Source organism: Sander vitreus, chromosome 1, assembly GCF_031162955.1.
Source record: "Sander vitreus isolate 19-12246 chromosome 1, sanVit1, whole genome shotgun sequence".
NCBI classification, from domain to species: Eukaryota; Metazoa; Chordata; class Actinopteri; order Perciformes; family Percidae; genus Sander; species Sander vitreus.
The window spans coordinates 14,534,919-14,553,100 of NC_135855.1; the positions used below are offsets into that span (position 1 = coordinate 14,534,919).

At 39.3% G+C, this 18,182-nt stretch overlaps 1 protein-coding gene across 1 annotated transcript in view; it reads right to left on the reverse strand.

The window, feature by feature from the left end:
* map2k5 (mitogen-activated protein kinase kinase 5) overlaps nucleotides 1-18,182 on the reverse strand; it is a 73,628-nt gene that overhangs the window by 24,840 nt on the left and 30,606 nt on the right. Inside the window, exons 15-19 of the mRNA XM_078276178.1 lie at nucleotides 17,133-17,183; nucleotides 16,939-17,010; nucleotides 14,822-14,851; nucleotides 9,514-9,540; nucleotides 9,119-9,151 (exon numbers count right to left, since the gene is read on the reverse strand). Of these exons, the coding sequence (XP_078132304.1) occupies nucleotides 9,119-9,151; nucleotides 9,514-9,540; nucleotides 14,822-14,851; nucleotides 16,939-17,010; nucleotides 17,133-17,183 (213 nt within the window). The remainder of the gene's footprint in view (nucleotides 1-9,118; nucleotides 9,152-9,513; nucleotides 9,541-14,821; nucleotides 14,852-16,938; nucleotides 17,011-17,132; nucleotides 17,184-18,182) is intronic.

Here is an 18,182-nt window from a genome sequence, read left to right on the forward strand (position 1 = left end):
TAGACAACAAGTAACAATGTATTGTGGGATGATGATAACTCACTGCACTGACTGAAGGATCTTGACACAGTAAATTACAGTATCTGCACGACTTAAATGAAGAAATAGATTAATAGGCCTTATGTGCCTACCCTTAATACTTAAAAAGGCATTACCCTAACTCTCCCCTAAATAGCAGTGAAACAAAGCAGACAAAAATACAACACATACATTAGAAGGACATAAACAAAACAAAGACAGATCATAGATGTCAGTCATTTCTCAGTGTTGGTCATTACACAGTATAACAAAGAAGCACCTAAACCAACATGTCAAGAAAGGATGAACATGAAACCTGATTAGTTGGATAAAATAAAACGTTATGTAATCTAAGTTTACAGGTTAATTGATTTTTGTCCACAAGAGACAGAGAAACATTTCTAAATTGACAGATACACAGCAACAACCGAGTTGTTATGGCTAACATGTTAGCCACCAAATGCCATTCAGCAAACAGAGCAACACTATTTAGAGTTGCAAAGGGGGGAAAGTAGCTGGTTCGGCATACAGCAAGATTTTTCAAGCTTTAGTGCTTATTCGAAAAAGACAAGGTGCCAAAAGTGCATGGGTTATATAAGATCAACCCTAATGGTACAATTACTGATACAACATATGTTCAAAGACTATATAACCTTGAAGAGCCTGGATTTAGTTCAGAATTAAGTACCTTTATTGTTCGAACACTGACCTCAGGGCTACATGCCCGCTTGGTGACACAACATTAGTCTCGTTGGGTCAACCAATCAACAAATATGGTGATTCAAAAGGTGAAAGTGCAAATTTAAGAGAAACTGCTGTATATTAAAGCTGTTATGGTTTGGATTTCTACCACCATAATTGTACAGAGCCTTACGCTAAAAGAACATGACAAACATTTGTAACAGCTATACATGATTATATTTATTTTAGTTATTGTTAATAATGTAAGCACTAATTCTTAGACTGATTCTAACAAGTCTCTTGTAAATGGCCAATGTTGAATGGCATCTTCTTTGACTGAGCCAGGATGCACTTCTCATTGAAGAGCAAATCAAGCAAATCAATTTGTTAGCAGCTCTGCATTTACACCCCCCAGCCCTCCATCCCCACAACACAAACCTCCAACCCCCCCGTCTCTGCGGACCTAACTGTCGCTGTCCTTGGTCCTAACACAGAAACCGGAGCTTGTTGCAACTCTTAAAGGAGAATTCCGGCCAATTTTTACGTTAATCTGGATCGCTATAGCTACGCGAGTACTTTCGATAGAAAAAACCCCGACCCGAATCAGTGCAGGTAACACAGAAGCTGCAGCTACGTACTACAAGCGTCCCCTGAGCTAAAACGGCAGTGGTTGGGGCAAGTTTTAGAGTGCCTTTGTGGAATACATTTCAAGACGTGACATGAACTGTCCTCTGGAGGACATAGCCACACCACCGCTGCTCCGTGGATATTTATTGGGATGATTATCACAGAAGCCTGTCTGAATACACTCACCGGACGGCAGCTAGCAGCTAACGGCTAACGGCTATCAGCTAGCAGGGCAAGCTAGCTACCGGCAGGATCGAGACAGGGACCAGGGTAGATGAATTTAAACAATGTCTGAGTTGAAAACGCATCTTGTTGACACGTAAGGGCCCTGTTCATGTGGCACAGACATATTAATTGCATTTTGTGTCTGTTAAGAGGCACAAAGGCACTCTAAAACTTGCCCCGACAACTGCCACTTTAGCTCAGGGGACGCTTGTAGTACGTAGCTGCAGCTACTCCGTGTTACCTGCACTGATTCGGGTCGGGGGTTTTTCTATCGAAAGTACTCGCGTAGTTATAACGATCAAGATTAAAGTAAAAATTGGCCGGAATTCTCCTTTAAAAGGCAGTTTGTGCAAACTGCTGTGGCCTTGTGTGCTAATGCTAGAACAGAGAAAATCATCAAGTCCATTTTGGGAGGGAGGCATGTGGTTTGGCTTGTATATCACTCAGACACACTAAAAGCAAGAGCTGGAACTTAGGATATTTGCCTTATCTATAAAAATCCAGACCAGAGTCGCTGCGCAAAGAATCAATAGCTTTTGCATTTGAATATTAATTAACTTGCTAAATCACAGCTGCATTATTTTCAGACAGTATGTCTCAGTAGAGTTAAAGTCAACATTAATAACAAACTTTTTACAGCAACTTAAAAAAGCCACACACATGTATAGTTTGTACTATAGTGAGCCAGTTAGAGATGGTACAACAGACACAGCCATGGTTTTTAGACTATGTTTTGCTTTTGTTAATAAATAAATATCTATGGCATCTTTCACACACTGTCCTAATGTTATTCAGTAAAAACCCTGTGCCTGAAGATACCTACTTTATTAGGGCTGTAGCTTCTCACATTTTAAAATTCAGACCTGAAAGAAATGTCACTGAATGTGCTTCATGTACTGTTGCTGAGAGTATCATATTGAGAACAATCGAGCCGGGCTGTTATTCAAACGCAAAATGTTTTGCTGAGGCATCACCATAAAGGCTACATAGACCTTTTGTACAGTGAGTTTGATGTGCTATAGGTGGGATTCTGCCATTAAAAAAAAAAAATTATGCTGTAATGTTAACTTTGTCGTCTTTTAAATACATTCTTCATTCTAACACTCATGAACTAAAAAAGCATCAGGATTTCAACGTTACAATTTTCCAATTAAAGCTGATTCATCTACATACAATATTCAGAATCATTAAATGTTACTTGATTTGTATGCAACATGAACCTCTATGTAATCTTTTGGGGTTAAACGTTTAAAAATCATTATGCTGCTACTGTGTAAGCTCTATGAGAAACGGATGGATCAATTGAATAAACAACATGAAATCAAGGAGAGGGTTAACTTTTCCTACTACAGATTTCCCACATTGGTCAGAAAGCACAGGGGACACACTTTGTTTCTCTCACCATGACTCTAGAGTCGGTACTCGCTCCGAGGTCAATCGCCGTCACTCTCTCACTTTCTCCTTTGCTCTACCACACACTCCACAGACACACATACACACATGCTGGCTCGATGCGTCGAGCCTCCGCAGAACCATAAATCAAGCTTTAGTAGAAAAAAGGCAGTTGTTTGGATCTACTTTACTTAAAGTATAATACTGTGGAAAGTGTGTCATGGTGTCATAGTCTTTAAAATCCTACCAATCTCAAGAGATACCTGAAGGTGCACCAGGTCACAGAAACTGGGGTTATTAAAAGGTGTTATAAACTTTGTTAAGCCATTCAGATGAAGGCTACATTTTTAAATGGTGGCCATTCATGTATGAGACTTTTCTTGAATAATAACCCGACCTTCGACATTGTGGTTTTTCACTCTACTGTTTTGGGCAGTCTGCCTCACTGTGTCGAAGCAACAATTTATTTTAGGGAAAGAGTGTATTTTTCTCCATTGATGCCTGTTTCAAACATGTTCCGAAGTTTTTAGTTTGGATTTTGCTGGGAAGAAGAAATGATCTTAAGATGCGAGAGCTCATTGGATGGGGTTATTTTATTAATAATATTTTATGTGATGAAAAAGAAATGTTTTCTTCTTTGTTTTCATCTCAAAATCATACTATCAGGTAATGTGTCATGGCTAAAATGGCTACTTTACTATTAGTAATTGATTTCATTTAACAGCAGATCAGACACCCATCCAGCATTTAAAAGAATTAAATCCAAATGTCACATGGACGTTTCATCTCAGGACTAAGACTTTATCTTGTTGCAAAAATGAACAAGAGTAAGGTGTATGTGCGTGTGTCAGGCTTGTGACATGTTGTCAATGGTGGGTCTATGAACCGTGTCATGTAGAACAGCTGGGCCAGGCTGACCCTATACTACTGCCCCTCACCTCATTAATCCATCCATTTTACTACTCTCACTCTGCTTCTTTACCCTACTTTTAGCTGTCGTTGATATTCACGCTAATATTTACCCTCCGTATCCTTGGAGAAAGGATACGGAACACAGCAATAGCAGTATCAAATTAACATCTGTATTTTCTTTCGTTTCGTCTCATTGCCAGTAAACTCCAGAAGAGAGCTAAGAATAAAAGCGTGTGTTAAAAGTAACAGGATTAGCATTTTCCTCTCTGCAAAAAAACAGAAATAGAAATAAAACAAAATAGGCAGTTTCAATGATAAGTTGAAGTAGGGGTTTAAGTTACACATTATATAAAAAGTATGAAATCATGGTACTAGGAATGTATTTTGGTAAAAGATGGTAAAATCTATACACATTTTTTGTTGTTTTTATACACTGTAGCATTCAAATATGTATGTAAATGTCAAAATACACAGGCTCCTTCCTTACGAATTACTAAAATCTTCCTATATGTGACACCGATTGCTGCACACTCCATGTACACAATACAAATGTTTCCTCATACAAGAGGTACAATCAGACAATATCAAAACTAAGTTGACCAGTAGGTAAATAGTGGGTGTAAGTCCTGCAACATTTAAAATATGCACAGCAGTACCTTCCAATGACAAAAATAGGAACTAAAATACACAAACTACTCAGATATGCACAAAAATCATAAAGCCTGGGTCCACAACCAGGCATTTATTCAAATGCGGGGAATTAAACCTTTTTACATCTGTAGCCCTGCTGTGCCATTAAAAACACCTCTGGGCAGTGTTCGCTATTCCTTAATGCTCTGATCGGCAGGCTCCCGCAAAGCATGATGTATGAACCCATTTAAATTAACAAAGGAATGGGTTCCCTTCTAATCTCACTGCACTTCACAGTGCTGCCGCCGCTTGGATGAGCAATATATCATAGTACGTGCACATACACACACACACACACACACACACAGGCATGCACAAACAAATGCCCTTGAGCAATGCACACCACAAGCCTGAGCGTACACTCCGTTTAGAGGGAGTACCAAATAATTTGCAACCACTGTACTATGGTGTGTATACACACACACACGCATGCATGCATGCAGCAGAAAAACAGGATCAATTGGACCGACAGTTTGTGCAAAGTGTTGACTACACAACTAAATTATGTGTCGTGTATGCTAAATCTGATACAAAATCTCTCTCTGCATTTCCCCCACATATTTGCATGCATATGCACCTTTTTGCAGGCACAAACACACACATTTATGCATGTATTCATGTCTCCAGCTGAGAGGAACACTGCTGCAGCTTTGATGTGGCAGCAGGCGATGGCACAAAAGACAAGCATCCTGATGAAAGTGACTAGTCTGAGTGAATTATTCCTCCGGTTGTCAATGCGCTCCACTATGAGACAGAACACACACTACGAGGGTACAAGGGTACAAGTAAATATACATGTCATTGCCATGAAGCAATTATTAGGCAAAATTAGATCAGTAATTACAGGCTTGAAAATAAAGTGGGAGTTCTTTATTAGTGGAGCCACTTGCTATTCAACAAATAGAGCAGAGAGGCACATTCATGAGGGTGGACAGTGGACAGATGGTGGGAACAACTACAGAGAACTTCTCGTTCAAGACCTAAGTTGAATAAGGTGAGCATGTTTCTCTGCTATACATAAATACCATCTAAGATTTAAAAAGACGCACTGGATAATTTCTAATGGTGTAAGCGCACTTGCATGCAGAATGGAGAATAGTTAAATTAACTGAAATGAGGTACAACTCTTTGGCCTTGATATAACTTAGTGTTACTTGCTGGACCATTCGTTACAGTTGGATGATCAGTGTAGTGTGTATATGGTCCTTTAATATGGCCTCATATTGCACAGACATTTTACAGCTGCGGGTGTTATGGTGCTCTTTGGTTCTCCAAATACTCATCCAAATGAACAAACTTATCAAAGCTGACTGAAAAATGTCCCCCTCATCATTCAGAGCTCCAGGTTTTGTTCTCCTCAAACCAAATTCTGTCTCTTTGTGGGCTGGCCTTGCATAAAAGCAAAGTCTACAAAGGCATCCATCAAATAGCTTTTGTTAAGAATTGTTTTAATTCCAACTACTTTCTACCAAAAAAAAAGGGCCATTATGAAAACTGTGCACAGCTTGTTTTGTGGATTATCCAGATAAAACAGGGATACTATTTCCAGAAAGAGATATTGCTTTTGAATTCTTTTTAACAAAATGCATACATTTGCATGGCTAGATACCACTAGGTAAGTGAGAAAATGTGTTTTTGTAACTTGGGCAAACTGCCATGGAAAGGTCCATCTATCTGGTAAGCTGTGACTTTTTCCTCTTCTCTGTTACATTTTATCTATGCTGATGTCATGATTTTCAAGGCCACTTTCCTTGTGACATAAAAATGATTTCAGAATCTTTGTTCTACTGTACAAAATTACAGTCCTTTGTGTATCTGTTGATATGTCTACCTTCTAATTGTTAAACTTAATTTGCATCTCCTTATTTATTTGGCCTTTATTTTTAGCCTCATGAGACTGAAATCGTTATTTGAGCCTTTCCCAGCCATGGCTCACTGTGTGTGAGTGTGAGTATGAGAGTGTGTGTGTGTGTGTGTGTGTGTGTGAGATAGAAAAAGAAAGAAAAAAGAGAGGCAGACTGTTACACTCCACCCCCACCACACACATACCTCTAGCTACAATAATATTAATGATCCACTCATAGGAGCCTATTACTCATTCAGCCATTAAAGCAACTTTCAAATCCCCAGTGGATAAGTCATGCACAATATCAAAGCATCACAACTAAAGCAAAAAAAGTATGTGGATCACATCTACAGTATGTACTAAATCGCAATACTGAATGTCAATGAGTCAGGTATAATTTATCACACCTGTTATGATGTTGAAGTCAGGTGGGCCTAGCTCAATTAAAAATACCTTAGCAGCAAATGAACTACTCCATGGGATCAGTGCAAGTCCATGGTGACTCTAAATTCTACAAGTTGTGCTATAATAATAATAAAAATAAACTTTATTTACACAGCACTTTTCAAAACCTTTAGTCTTAAGCCAGGACTTATGAACAATCAGCAATATAAATGGAACATAAACTACAAAGTGCTTTAAAGTTAATCAGTGACATCTTTAAACCTATTCTAAAACTTACTGGTAACCAGCGAAGAGAGTCTAAAACAGGGCTGATATGACTGTCTAAAAGCCAAGCAGCAACGTGTTTTACCAGCTGACGTTGTTAAGATAGTGTTTCGCCTTAACCCTGAATACAACAAATTACAATACGCTAACAGAGATGAAATAAAAGAATGAATCACCTTCTCGAGGTCAGGCCGATAGAGAAAATACCTGACTTTAGATGAGATGCTCCCCAGATAAAAATGTGATTAAATGACTTTTGTGACTTGTTTATCAAATGAAAATATTACACCCAGGTTTCTGGCTGCGGGTTTGACATTTTGTAGACAGGTAGCCAAGATGTTTTTGTTAAACTGGGAGGACCAGAAATAATTATTTCAGATTTCTTTTTATTTAGATAGAGTTTTGGGACATCCACCACTTTATTACTGGTTTTTAAATGGGAAATACATTTCATCCGCATAACAATGGTACTGATTTTTGTTTGTATGTATGATATGTCCCAGTGGCACCATGAATACACAGAACAACAGAAGGCCAAGAAAGGAGACTTGGGGAACACCACAGGTCAGATACAGATCCGTATCAATGATGCCAACCCACTTTTCAAGGCGATCCAATAACTGTGTCAAATGCTGAGCTGAGATCACGAATAATTATAGTCAAACAATCTCCAGCATCAGCTGTAAGAAAAAAGATTGTGTGTTATGTCAATGAGGTCCAGAACTGGCAACAAACTGAGAACAATAAGATAGAGCACTTCTCTGGGTATTCTACCGCACATTGAACTGTAAACTTCCTGATTCTAGTGCAGTCCTCAACCTTTATGTTCTCTCTGAGCAACTTTATCTTTCTAAAGAGTGCTTATCCTCGTCCCTTCCTCCAAAGCACAGCATTAGCTGGGACAGTGAGGCAGTGCTGGCTCGCTAGGGATAAACGTTCTCTCGCCTCAAGGGGAGGAACAGGACAAGGCACAGAAAAAAATAGTTTTGAGTGATGCCTCTGTCTAGCTGACTAATGAATAGTTCAGCCCGGGTCAATCCATTACAACCAAAAGCATTTAATTATTAATTACGGCCAAATCTATAGGCAGTTAAGGACAAGTGACATTGTATGTTTAATGTGTGATATAGCTGGTGATGGGGTGTGGGGGGTTGGTTTAGGCTAGAGAGGTGTGGCATTTCTGCTATTAGTGGACGTCAGGAAAGAACTTTTATAAAAAAATAAATAAATAAAAAATAAAAAAAAAGGAGGAGGGAAAGGTTGCGATTGCTGCTTTTGATAAAAATGTGGGCAGTGTAAGCTTACACATTCATGTACACAGACACAATAAAATAGTGTGGAAATCATGGAAATCATAAACTATGTGTGTGTTAGGAAAAAGAGAGGGAGTTCAGTATCAGATGTTACCCTAAGTACACTCATTATAAAGAGGGTCATAAATACGGACATCACTTAACCTAATTCCATAAAAATTCTGTAATGTGAAACTGCTGTCTAATTTTTGTAATGAAATTTCTAAGTTTGAGTTATTTATAGTGTGCAAATCAACTGCAAGTGTGGAACTGTGAAATTGTTGGAAAGTGGAAGAGATTGAATGAAAGGTGGAGGTCTGACTGTTGTTTTTATACACATGTATATGTAGAGTGTATATGGGGGGGAATCTTACTTAATTGATGGCTAAATACTGTGGTCTTCAGTGCTCCTGTGTCATTATCTGTCTCTTTAGTTTTGTGTTTGTGTTATGCCTTTTTATATACAAAACAAACACCCAGTGCTGTCATAAGAATAGTCCTGGTTTGGTATTGGCTCTGTAGTGCACAGAATTCAAAACGGTGTTGCTGTCTGTGTGTGTGTGTCACACTCATGACAGGTCCAACCTCTACAGTAATGTGTGTGTGTGCATATGTGTATTGCCTGAGGCAGTTGCATAGGGTGAAGGGTTGAGTGAGCGGGGAGCAAAGCCGCCTGAGTGGTTTGCTTCATTAGGAAACAAAATATAAGCTTTCCGGGCCATTAGGACTGACTTTAGATGCAAAAGCACATAAGACGACGACTCACCTCATCAACGATGCATTGCAGTAACTGGAGAGGCTGGAAGAGGAGAGACACAAGGAGATAAAAAAAAAACAAAAAAAAAAAAAAAACACATCAGCCTACATGGAATTTCTTGGCAATAGAGAAAATCAATAGTGTGATAAAAAAAAAGTATCTATTTAGATTAATCAAATTCAGCGAGCTTAGGCAAATCAGTCCTTCAGCTCCTGCATGTTTTTTATTGTTCCATAATGGCACCTAATGTAATACCAGCAGTTTAAGCATGATCAAATATTTCATTGCAAAAATGCAATTTTAGTGTTTTTTTTTTTCAAATGAGAGAGCCAACCGAGAGTAGCAGACTATAGTGTGGGAGACCTCTATTTTCTTTCTTCTTATTCTAATGCAATAAAACTTACCATTAAAGATCCTTGGTTTTTCTGAATCTGTAGGGCAAGACAAAGAAGAGGGGACGAGGCAATATGTAATTAGCGTGTCATAATCAAGACGATGCACTTGGACACATTATGATCACTAGGAGAAAATTATTGCTTTCCTGTTGGCAATTTGTGAGTATGCGTTAACACCATTTACATAATGAAAACACACAAATGTTAATGGCCTTGTTCTCATTTGTGGAGAATGGGGGTAAAAGATCCACTAATGCTAATTTTCAGAGTAGTACTTTATTCATACCCTCCAGGTTATCTAGATGTGCTGGGATAACTGTTACAAACAGTATGAGCAAGCTTTGTAATAAGCATGCTCAATGTGTCAATTTCACAGGTGCAACACTGACAATAAACAGGCCAGGACACGGCAAGCTACCTTCAAACATGATGGCAACAGGGTTACAGGAAAAAAGGTTATTTGAGAGCGGATCTTTGAATGTGCAGGAAAATACAACCCAAAATTACTAGTGTTTAGGACAGACAAAATATAGAAAAAGACATCTGATATCTAATGCTTATTTGACTTACTAAATGTACTTTCTATAGTCACAATTTAAAACATATGAAAGGATTGAGTTCTTAAAAATATGAGAGAATAGGAACTTTTAATATGGAAGATCTAGACAGCCTCTGAGATAATGTGACTGTTGTGAAAATATAGAAAGCATTTAATTTCCCTATTTAAACCCCCCAGGGCTTAATCCATCAGGACAATCAGTTTTATTTTTTAAAAACACAAATTTATAACTTCATCATATAGACCAAATGATAAAAGGCCTGAAAACTAGGCTCAGCTAAATGTCTAAGATTCTTTTGGAAAATAAATTGCTCATTTCTCCTGGCTTTTGACAGTGCATTAGAGCACTTATTGATTCACTCGATTAAATACAGGTTTTCACACTCTGCAAATACCAAGAGACTCCTAAACTGCCTCTATATCCAGTTTTGCCTGATTCAGACACATTAAAGGCAACTATGGAAAACTAATTTGTTCAGAAATAATTACTAGGACAAAATTGCATGCTGCTCCAGGGGTTGAAATTGGATAGTGGGAGACTAACTTATTCAAGCATAATTGAGTACTTATTCTTCTTGTACTAGGTAGCTTGACCACATATCAAAAAGAGAGCTTTAAAAAGACCTCCCTATCTAACAGTCTCTCATCACTGTGGGCTGATTATCTGGTAGACATATCATTATCTGCATGTTCATCCTGTAAGTTAACATACTTTAATTTGACATTTATACTTATTAAAGACTTTGCAATGATGCATTTCTTCAGATTTTCTTTTGATACCTGATCTAAGAAGAACAAACAATTGAAACTTGACAAGCAAGGTTGTGTTTGCTGCAGAAGGTGGGAAGGAATCCACATCCTACAGGACTGTGTACGAGAGTGTATATGACTGTGTGTGTGTGTGTGTGTGTGTGTGTGTGTGTGTGTAGCTCTAAATAACGACAGAAGTTGTGTAGAACATCAGCTTCTTGTTTCTCTGAGCTGCTCTGTTACAAGTGGCGATTTGTGAGCCACATCAAGCTTTTTTTCATTTTCTTTGAAAATATCACAGTGGGCTCGACGGGAAAATAAGTAGTCACAATTTTTAGATGTGAAATGATTTCGGTTTCTTTCAAGAGCAACTCAATAAACACTTCTAAAAGATCAGATGGCTGTTTCCCTGCTTAAATATTTCAAAGATATTTCTTCAAAAGGTAAGGAATAAGAAAACTGCTACAAAAGGATCAAAACTGTCAACAAAGGTTGACATGCATGTTTTGGTTATGGGCAAGGGCAGTCCCACTCTGGCACCATGGAGATATCACTAGAAAAAAAAAGAGGGAAAATGGTGAGAGGTCCCTTCTTTCTTTTTTTCTTCTTGACTGTTAGGTTAGGGAGGTGTTCCAGGCACGTCCAGCTGGGAGGAGGCCTCGGGGGAGACCCAGGACTAGGTGGAGGGATTATATCTCTAACCTGGCCTGGGAACGCCTCGGGATCCCCCAGTCGGAGCTGGTTAATGTGGCCCGGGAAAGGGAAGTTTGGGGTCCCCTGCTGGAGCTGCTACCCCCGCGACCCGACCCCGGATAAGCGGATGAAGATGGATGGATGGATGGATGGATGTTAGGTTAACAACCACTAAAGGCCCTTTCAGACACAACGTGATTTGAGCTGCGCTCACCGCTGTATTCAATGCACATCTGACTAGGGAAAGTCGCAGATGGTCGAGCTGTGGGTGCATTAAAGCAGTTTGGTGAATTCAGACACACAAAATACTTTCTCAAAATATTTTTCTTTATTTTGCATCCATGCCTTGCTTGCTGCCTCGTTTCTATTGGCCACGCAGGTATTTGGCGCGGCCCAAGTCATTGGAAATATGGGTTTCAAAGCGCAGTGTTGCCGTTGTCGTGAGTCTTAAAAGGGCCATAAGTCACTCTGAGATGTGCTACATCTCAGTGCTAGCCAAAAGCTTCAGGACAGCTCAACTTAGATTCACTAAGTGGTAAATTAATTTGCATCAACTGTTTGATTAGTGATAAATAGGCTCTATGAAGTCAAAATATTACATCTTGAAAATAATGTATTAATCAGCTGCATAGAGAAGCCTAATACAAGGTTATGCAGATATTGCGCGTTGTTTAAAAAAATGTTTGGGTGACGATAATCATCATGGTAATAAATAGTGACAGATGTAGCTTTACATACTTAAGATTGAGAAGGAAGGGCCAATATTTATTTGCATCACTTATAAAGTAATCTAAAGCCTAAAAGAAGCCTAATACACTGAATGTTTTAACTACTTTCACAAAGTAGGACATGTGACCAAGTATAAAAGAGTTTGCAGCTGGCATAGGGTGCTGAAAATGTTTACACTCATATAGTACTACAGTACCATTTTCTTTCCATTTCATTTGAGAGGAAAAAACAAAGTAACAAAGGAAAATGCTGTTTGATGGATGCAGCGATGTGTAATGGAAGCTACTGAAACATACACACACATAACTGACATGGCATTTCATCCAAAGATTCATTCAAATTTGAGAAAATGACAAAATAAAGAGAAACAAAAACAACCATAGAGCAAACAAATCAATCAGAAGCAATAGTGCTGGCGGCTGTATACACATCGCATCAGGTCTAGTGTCTTCAAAGACTTTCAGAGCGCGCCGTGCAAAAACTCCATTAACTCCTGACAAAGGACGCAAATGAATCCCGACGTGTGGTGAAGTAGAATTAAAGAGACCATCTCTAATCATGACAAACATGAGGTGATGATTCCACTGTGCGTGCATGCACACAAGAATGAATGATTATGCATCAACTAACCAGAAAAGGAAAGCAACTGGTAAGCACACACCCTTCTTCAGAATGTAAAGGGTAAACAAAAGGCCCCAAACAATGCTAAAATTGGCTTTTCAAAAGTGCAAATCATGAACGCCTCAAAGCCAAATTCAACTATAGCAACTCCTCCTGTATCTTCCACTAGTCTACAGTGGAAACTCAGATGATACTCTTCCAAACTCTCTCTCCCTTTCATCTTCTCCAACTTCTCCCTCAGTATGTACTAAAATGTTCTCTGTGAAGTGTAGGAGGGGGTTTTGCACAGACAGCTGTGCCAGCGTCTGCAAAAATGACAGCTTAGGCCCGAGGACTTTGGCTGGCTGCGCCTGACGAGCTGGATCTGAGCGCTCTCGCCACACCGCTCTGCTACAGCCTGCAGGTGAAGTGTCTGCAGTACCATATGGAGTAAGGGGCAAATTAACACTGAGATGAGGAAAGCTGCGTGACAGTGGAAAGCTTAAACTATAAACTGAGAGGTGTTTCTAATATTTTGTCTACCCCAAATTATATCAATGAGCATAGATTAAAACACCATTCAGTTGCAAAAATACACTAACAATTAACATGATAATGAAAGCATTAGTTAGACTGATCATTGTGTGACATTTACATCATAACACAATTTAAGTGCTATATAAACACACCTTTGCACAAAGGTTTGGATATCATTTTCATGATAGCTCTAGAATTAATGATCAACACAGAAAAGAAGTGAATAGCTACATCACGAGTGTAATCCGTCTCACAGACGGCTGTTCACTGTGGAAGTACGCAAATAGGTGCTACATTAATTCTTGTAAAAAAAACATTTGGGTTTCTCTCAGCACATAATAGATAACATTGACAGAATAACATCTTCAAACGGAGGTAACTGACATTAACATCCAAGACACTTATGGCCTTAAAGAAATTTCAGTTAATTTTAATGCATAGATGCTGAGATTTTAAGTCTCATATGACATCCAACTCCAACATTTAGTAAATTGGTAGGAAAGATAGTTGGCATAGGGAAAGGAAGCAGTCAATTAGACATTCCCTGGGCAGATAGTGCAGTTACATCACACTCTGCTTCTTTAATCAACCGCAATGACGTTTCGTTTAACTGACGGAGCAGTCCAAGTGTTTTCAGTCCAAGGAAAATTACACAGAAAATGATCAAATGTGCCAATACATAGAACACTGTTAAGATTAATTTTCCTTGTTAATCATACAGAAAGTGGGAATGTATAGCTAGTGTCCATATGTTAAAAATGAATTAAAACCCACAACCTTAACATAATATAATTAAGATTTTCCAAGCCTTATTTTCATACAACCAGAATGTAGTTTTAGGAACAAATTCTTCATGTAGATAACATTTTGTGAAGACAAGCGGCCAGGAGGTAACCTGAGGTAACCAGATTTAGATTGCTCTGCTAGGGATTAGTAAAATAAACCCATCTTAAAAGGGCTAATTAAGACTTGATGGGATTGGGAAGTCACTTTGGAGGTCAGCTTACATTTGGGCAGAATTTTATCTTAGTGTAATGAGGGGGCAAAAAATGAACCTAAACGGTAGATTTATACATTTAAAGTTGAATATCAACATTAACACAACCTAGAAAGTAATGTAGATGATAGAACATTATATTTCCAGGTCAACAGGCATGCTAGTCTTATTCAGGGCATTTAAACATGATTTGTGCCTCATGTAATAGTTACAGCAAAAATGTTAAAATCTAAGAAACAAAATGAATACAATATTTTCTATAAGAAAATCTGATTTGAAAAATAAAATGCAATTAGCAGCACAAACAGTAGTTTAACCACTGAGGACATTAGTGGTTTTTAGGGACTCTTCCCAGTCCAAAAAGAAAAGAAAAAATAAGGATATTTTTAGGTGGAAATCGATAAAAACAATTAGCCTAAAATACAAATAAAAGAAAGACTAAAATAACTCACCTGTGGATAGGGGAACATGCCTAGCGCCAACTGTGTAAAGATGAAAGAAATAATAAGTGCTACAGGACATTCTTAGATTCTTCTTGAGACTTTGGAAATAATAAAAACATACTGGAAAAGGCTGAGTCACTACTGGGCCTGTGGAAATGTCTGGAATACCTGTACAAACTAATGCTTTCCAATCAAACAGACCCTCCATAATGCTTACATTCGTGCAGCTTATAATGGCCAATTTCAGCAACCCTATATTCCATCTTATATTTCAGGCTGTACCTAATGTTTTACCCACCCTCCTAACAGATACTATGTGCTTCACAAAGGTAGAATTCCTTGCATGGCTGCTAGATTGGACACCATTAGACTACACAGGCTGTAATGATAATGCATCCAAACCTTGTATATCCAGTATATATACAAATGCATTAATCTATAAATGTCTTTCCATTGCCAGTGTCTTAATGACATGGAATTCAAGACACAGCAGGAAAATGCTGCTGAAGCCACTGAAGTGTGCAGAGCTTCAGACTTTCTGTCTTTAGGCCCTGACACACCAACCCGATTATTGGCCGTCGGACAGTCTGGCGAGTCTGTTCGGTGTGTTCAGTTCTGTCGTCAGTCGGAGGAGCCATCAGCCTTCATTTGGGCCGATTTGACATGTTGAATCGGAAGTCAGGCAGTCGGACTCAATGACCAATCTGATTGGTGGAGTGCTAACCCGGAAATGACGAGTGGGATGAGCGGGACTAGAGTCTCTCAAAATCTGATGAAAATCTTTTAAACTGACCTTTGTCGATCTGAAATGAAGACAGATTCAGCAGCTGCATGGCCTATTTCTCACTTAAAATGTTTCAGAAACACGTTTCGGTGAACTATTTTCGTAAAATATGAGATCGTATTCCGAACGAGCGGCAATAATGGTCTGGCTTTGAAATTCCGGAGAAGCCAGACCTACGTGACCCGTTCGTCCAATCAGCTGCCGGTTTTAATTTTTTGGGCGACAATACAGATTAGCGCCGCCTGCTGTTATGGAGAAGTATTACGTCTCGCGCACGCGCAGAACGTACGCTCAAGTCGGCGTCACTTCGGTGTGTTCTGAGGCACTTTTTTGACCAACTCGGGGAGGCGGTCAGTCCGACTGCTTTTTCTGCTGACGGTCGGCCGTCGGGTTGGTGTGCCAGAGCTTTTTGAGGTAAGCTTAGTGCCCACCTGCTGATAACACTTCATCAAACAACATCAGCTAATAACCCCCCCACGATTACCACCTGCAGAGAACAAAATAGAGGGATAAAGAGAAGCAGGACAGGATTGTGGGACGGTTGTATGTAATGTGTGTACTTGTGTTATTTTGGCAGGGGGGTTGGGTGACAGCTCTCTCCGACATTTGGCAAATCACTTGGGGTGGGCATTTTTCATCTTGGTTAAGGGCAGCTTATTGGCAACATTACATTATTAAAACGTCAAAATGCTCACGATCTTTCCTTGAACATAAATAGACCAACTAGTAGGCTAAAGATCAATCCAAATTGAGTGGGACTGCAAGCCATTTAATTTAACTTAATGCACACATCCACAGCTAGAAATAAAGAGAACAGGGCCGGGGGTGGTGGTGGTGGGTTCTGCCATACAATTCCATCTTTATCACACAGAGATCATGTCAATAATTTTGACATGGCTCCTTCTCTCTGAACTCATCTATTGTTGTTATAATTGTATGATATAAACATTACTGACAAACAAAGGACAGGCAGAAGCACAAATCATTTGTTATACTGCAGAGGGAGAGCTGTGGACAGAAACAGATGGGGAATCAATAGTGTCAGTGGGAGGACAAGAGGCCAGGGAATGTTATACTGAAATTAAAATGTTATTTTCAAATGCAGGGTGTCAGTCGATCTAGTGTGACAGAGATACTGATGCACACATATGCATCTTGCGCTACTTAATGAGCAACAGCCAACCTAAATACATATTATATAATCAATTCAATTTGAACTGTGTACTGTATCATACCCAACTGTGTAATCTTTCGCGAGGATTTAGTGTCCCCTACTTACATTTCCCACAATTCTGGGTACAAATGCCAGCTATAGTGTAAAGCCTTTTATACATTGTCGCACCTCCATGAAAGAGATTCCCACACTCCAGACATCTGCATGGATACCATACTGTTCTCCTGATATCCTTTCCGGCTATGGAGCAAAAACAAACATCAATCAAAAACTGTGAGGACAAAGTTAGAGGCTAACTCATATCTTCACTAGTACAACTTTGAAATGATTTGACATGAGACTAAAGTTAAGAGGTCACTCACCGCCATGTATGCATTAGTTCCCACATACGTTTTGGCTATAGAATTCACCAACTGCAAAAAAAAAAAAAAAGAATTAACAGTGGATAAGAAAATAATGATGCTGTATATTAATATAAATTATTCAACTGACTGTAATAAGCTACCTTAATCCTTGTAAATAACTTTTAAGTCATTACTTCATTGTCCTATATTACGGAATAAAAAAAAGACAGGAGCTAGACCTAACTTACACCATCTAATGGTGCTTACCCACTGCTAGTACCAGCTCTACTCTACTCGACCGCGGGGCCCCCGTCCTGCTTTTTTCATTGCAGTTTTACTACCGCCTCATGCCTGAGGCGAGCGTGGCTGGTCGTCATAGCGACGCCGCAGGAAACTGCCGTGACCTAACGCCACACACACACCCACACACCCACACACACACACACACCCACACCCACACACACACCCACACACACACGTGAGTTGTTTTTGCCACAGCCAGAAGAAAAATTTAGTTTCAAAAGAAGCTGGAGGCAGCAAAACAACAACCCGCTGGCTAAACTATTTAAAAATGGCGGGTTTTTTTCAGGACACCCCCGTCTGTCACTAATAATGATGACGCAGTGATTAGTGACGATTCTCGCCGACCAATCAGTAGTCTGCAGGTTTTCACGTCATCTTTTGGTATCGCCTCAGCTCGCTTGGAACCTCGATGGAGGCGATACTAAAAAAAAGTACCTGTTAGCTGGTACCAGGGACTTTTTTTCGTAATGGAAAACCAAAAAAGGCGAGTAGAGTCGAGTCGAGCAGGTACCATGTAATGGGAAAACGCCATAAGTGTCTATTGACATGTCAGGTTGATATTTTGTACTGCCCTCACACTAGGGAATAGGAGTAAGACAAGGAGACATTAGTGAGTCTGTGTGTGTGGATACAATGGCACATGCCATCAATGACAGGACTGTGATAATGAGTGTCTGTTCCCTCATGGCCGTTTTTTTTGTTATGACAATGCCCTACAGTGTGAGAGGGGGAGGGATAGTGTGTATGTCTGAAAGAGAGATAAAC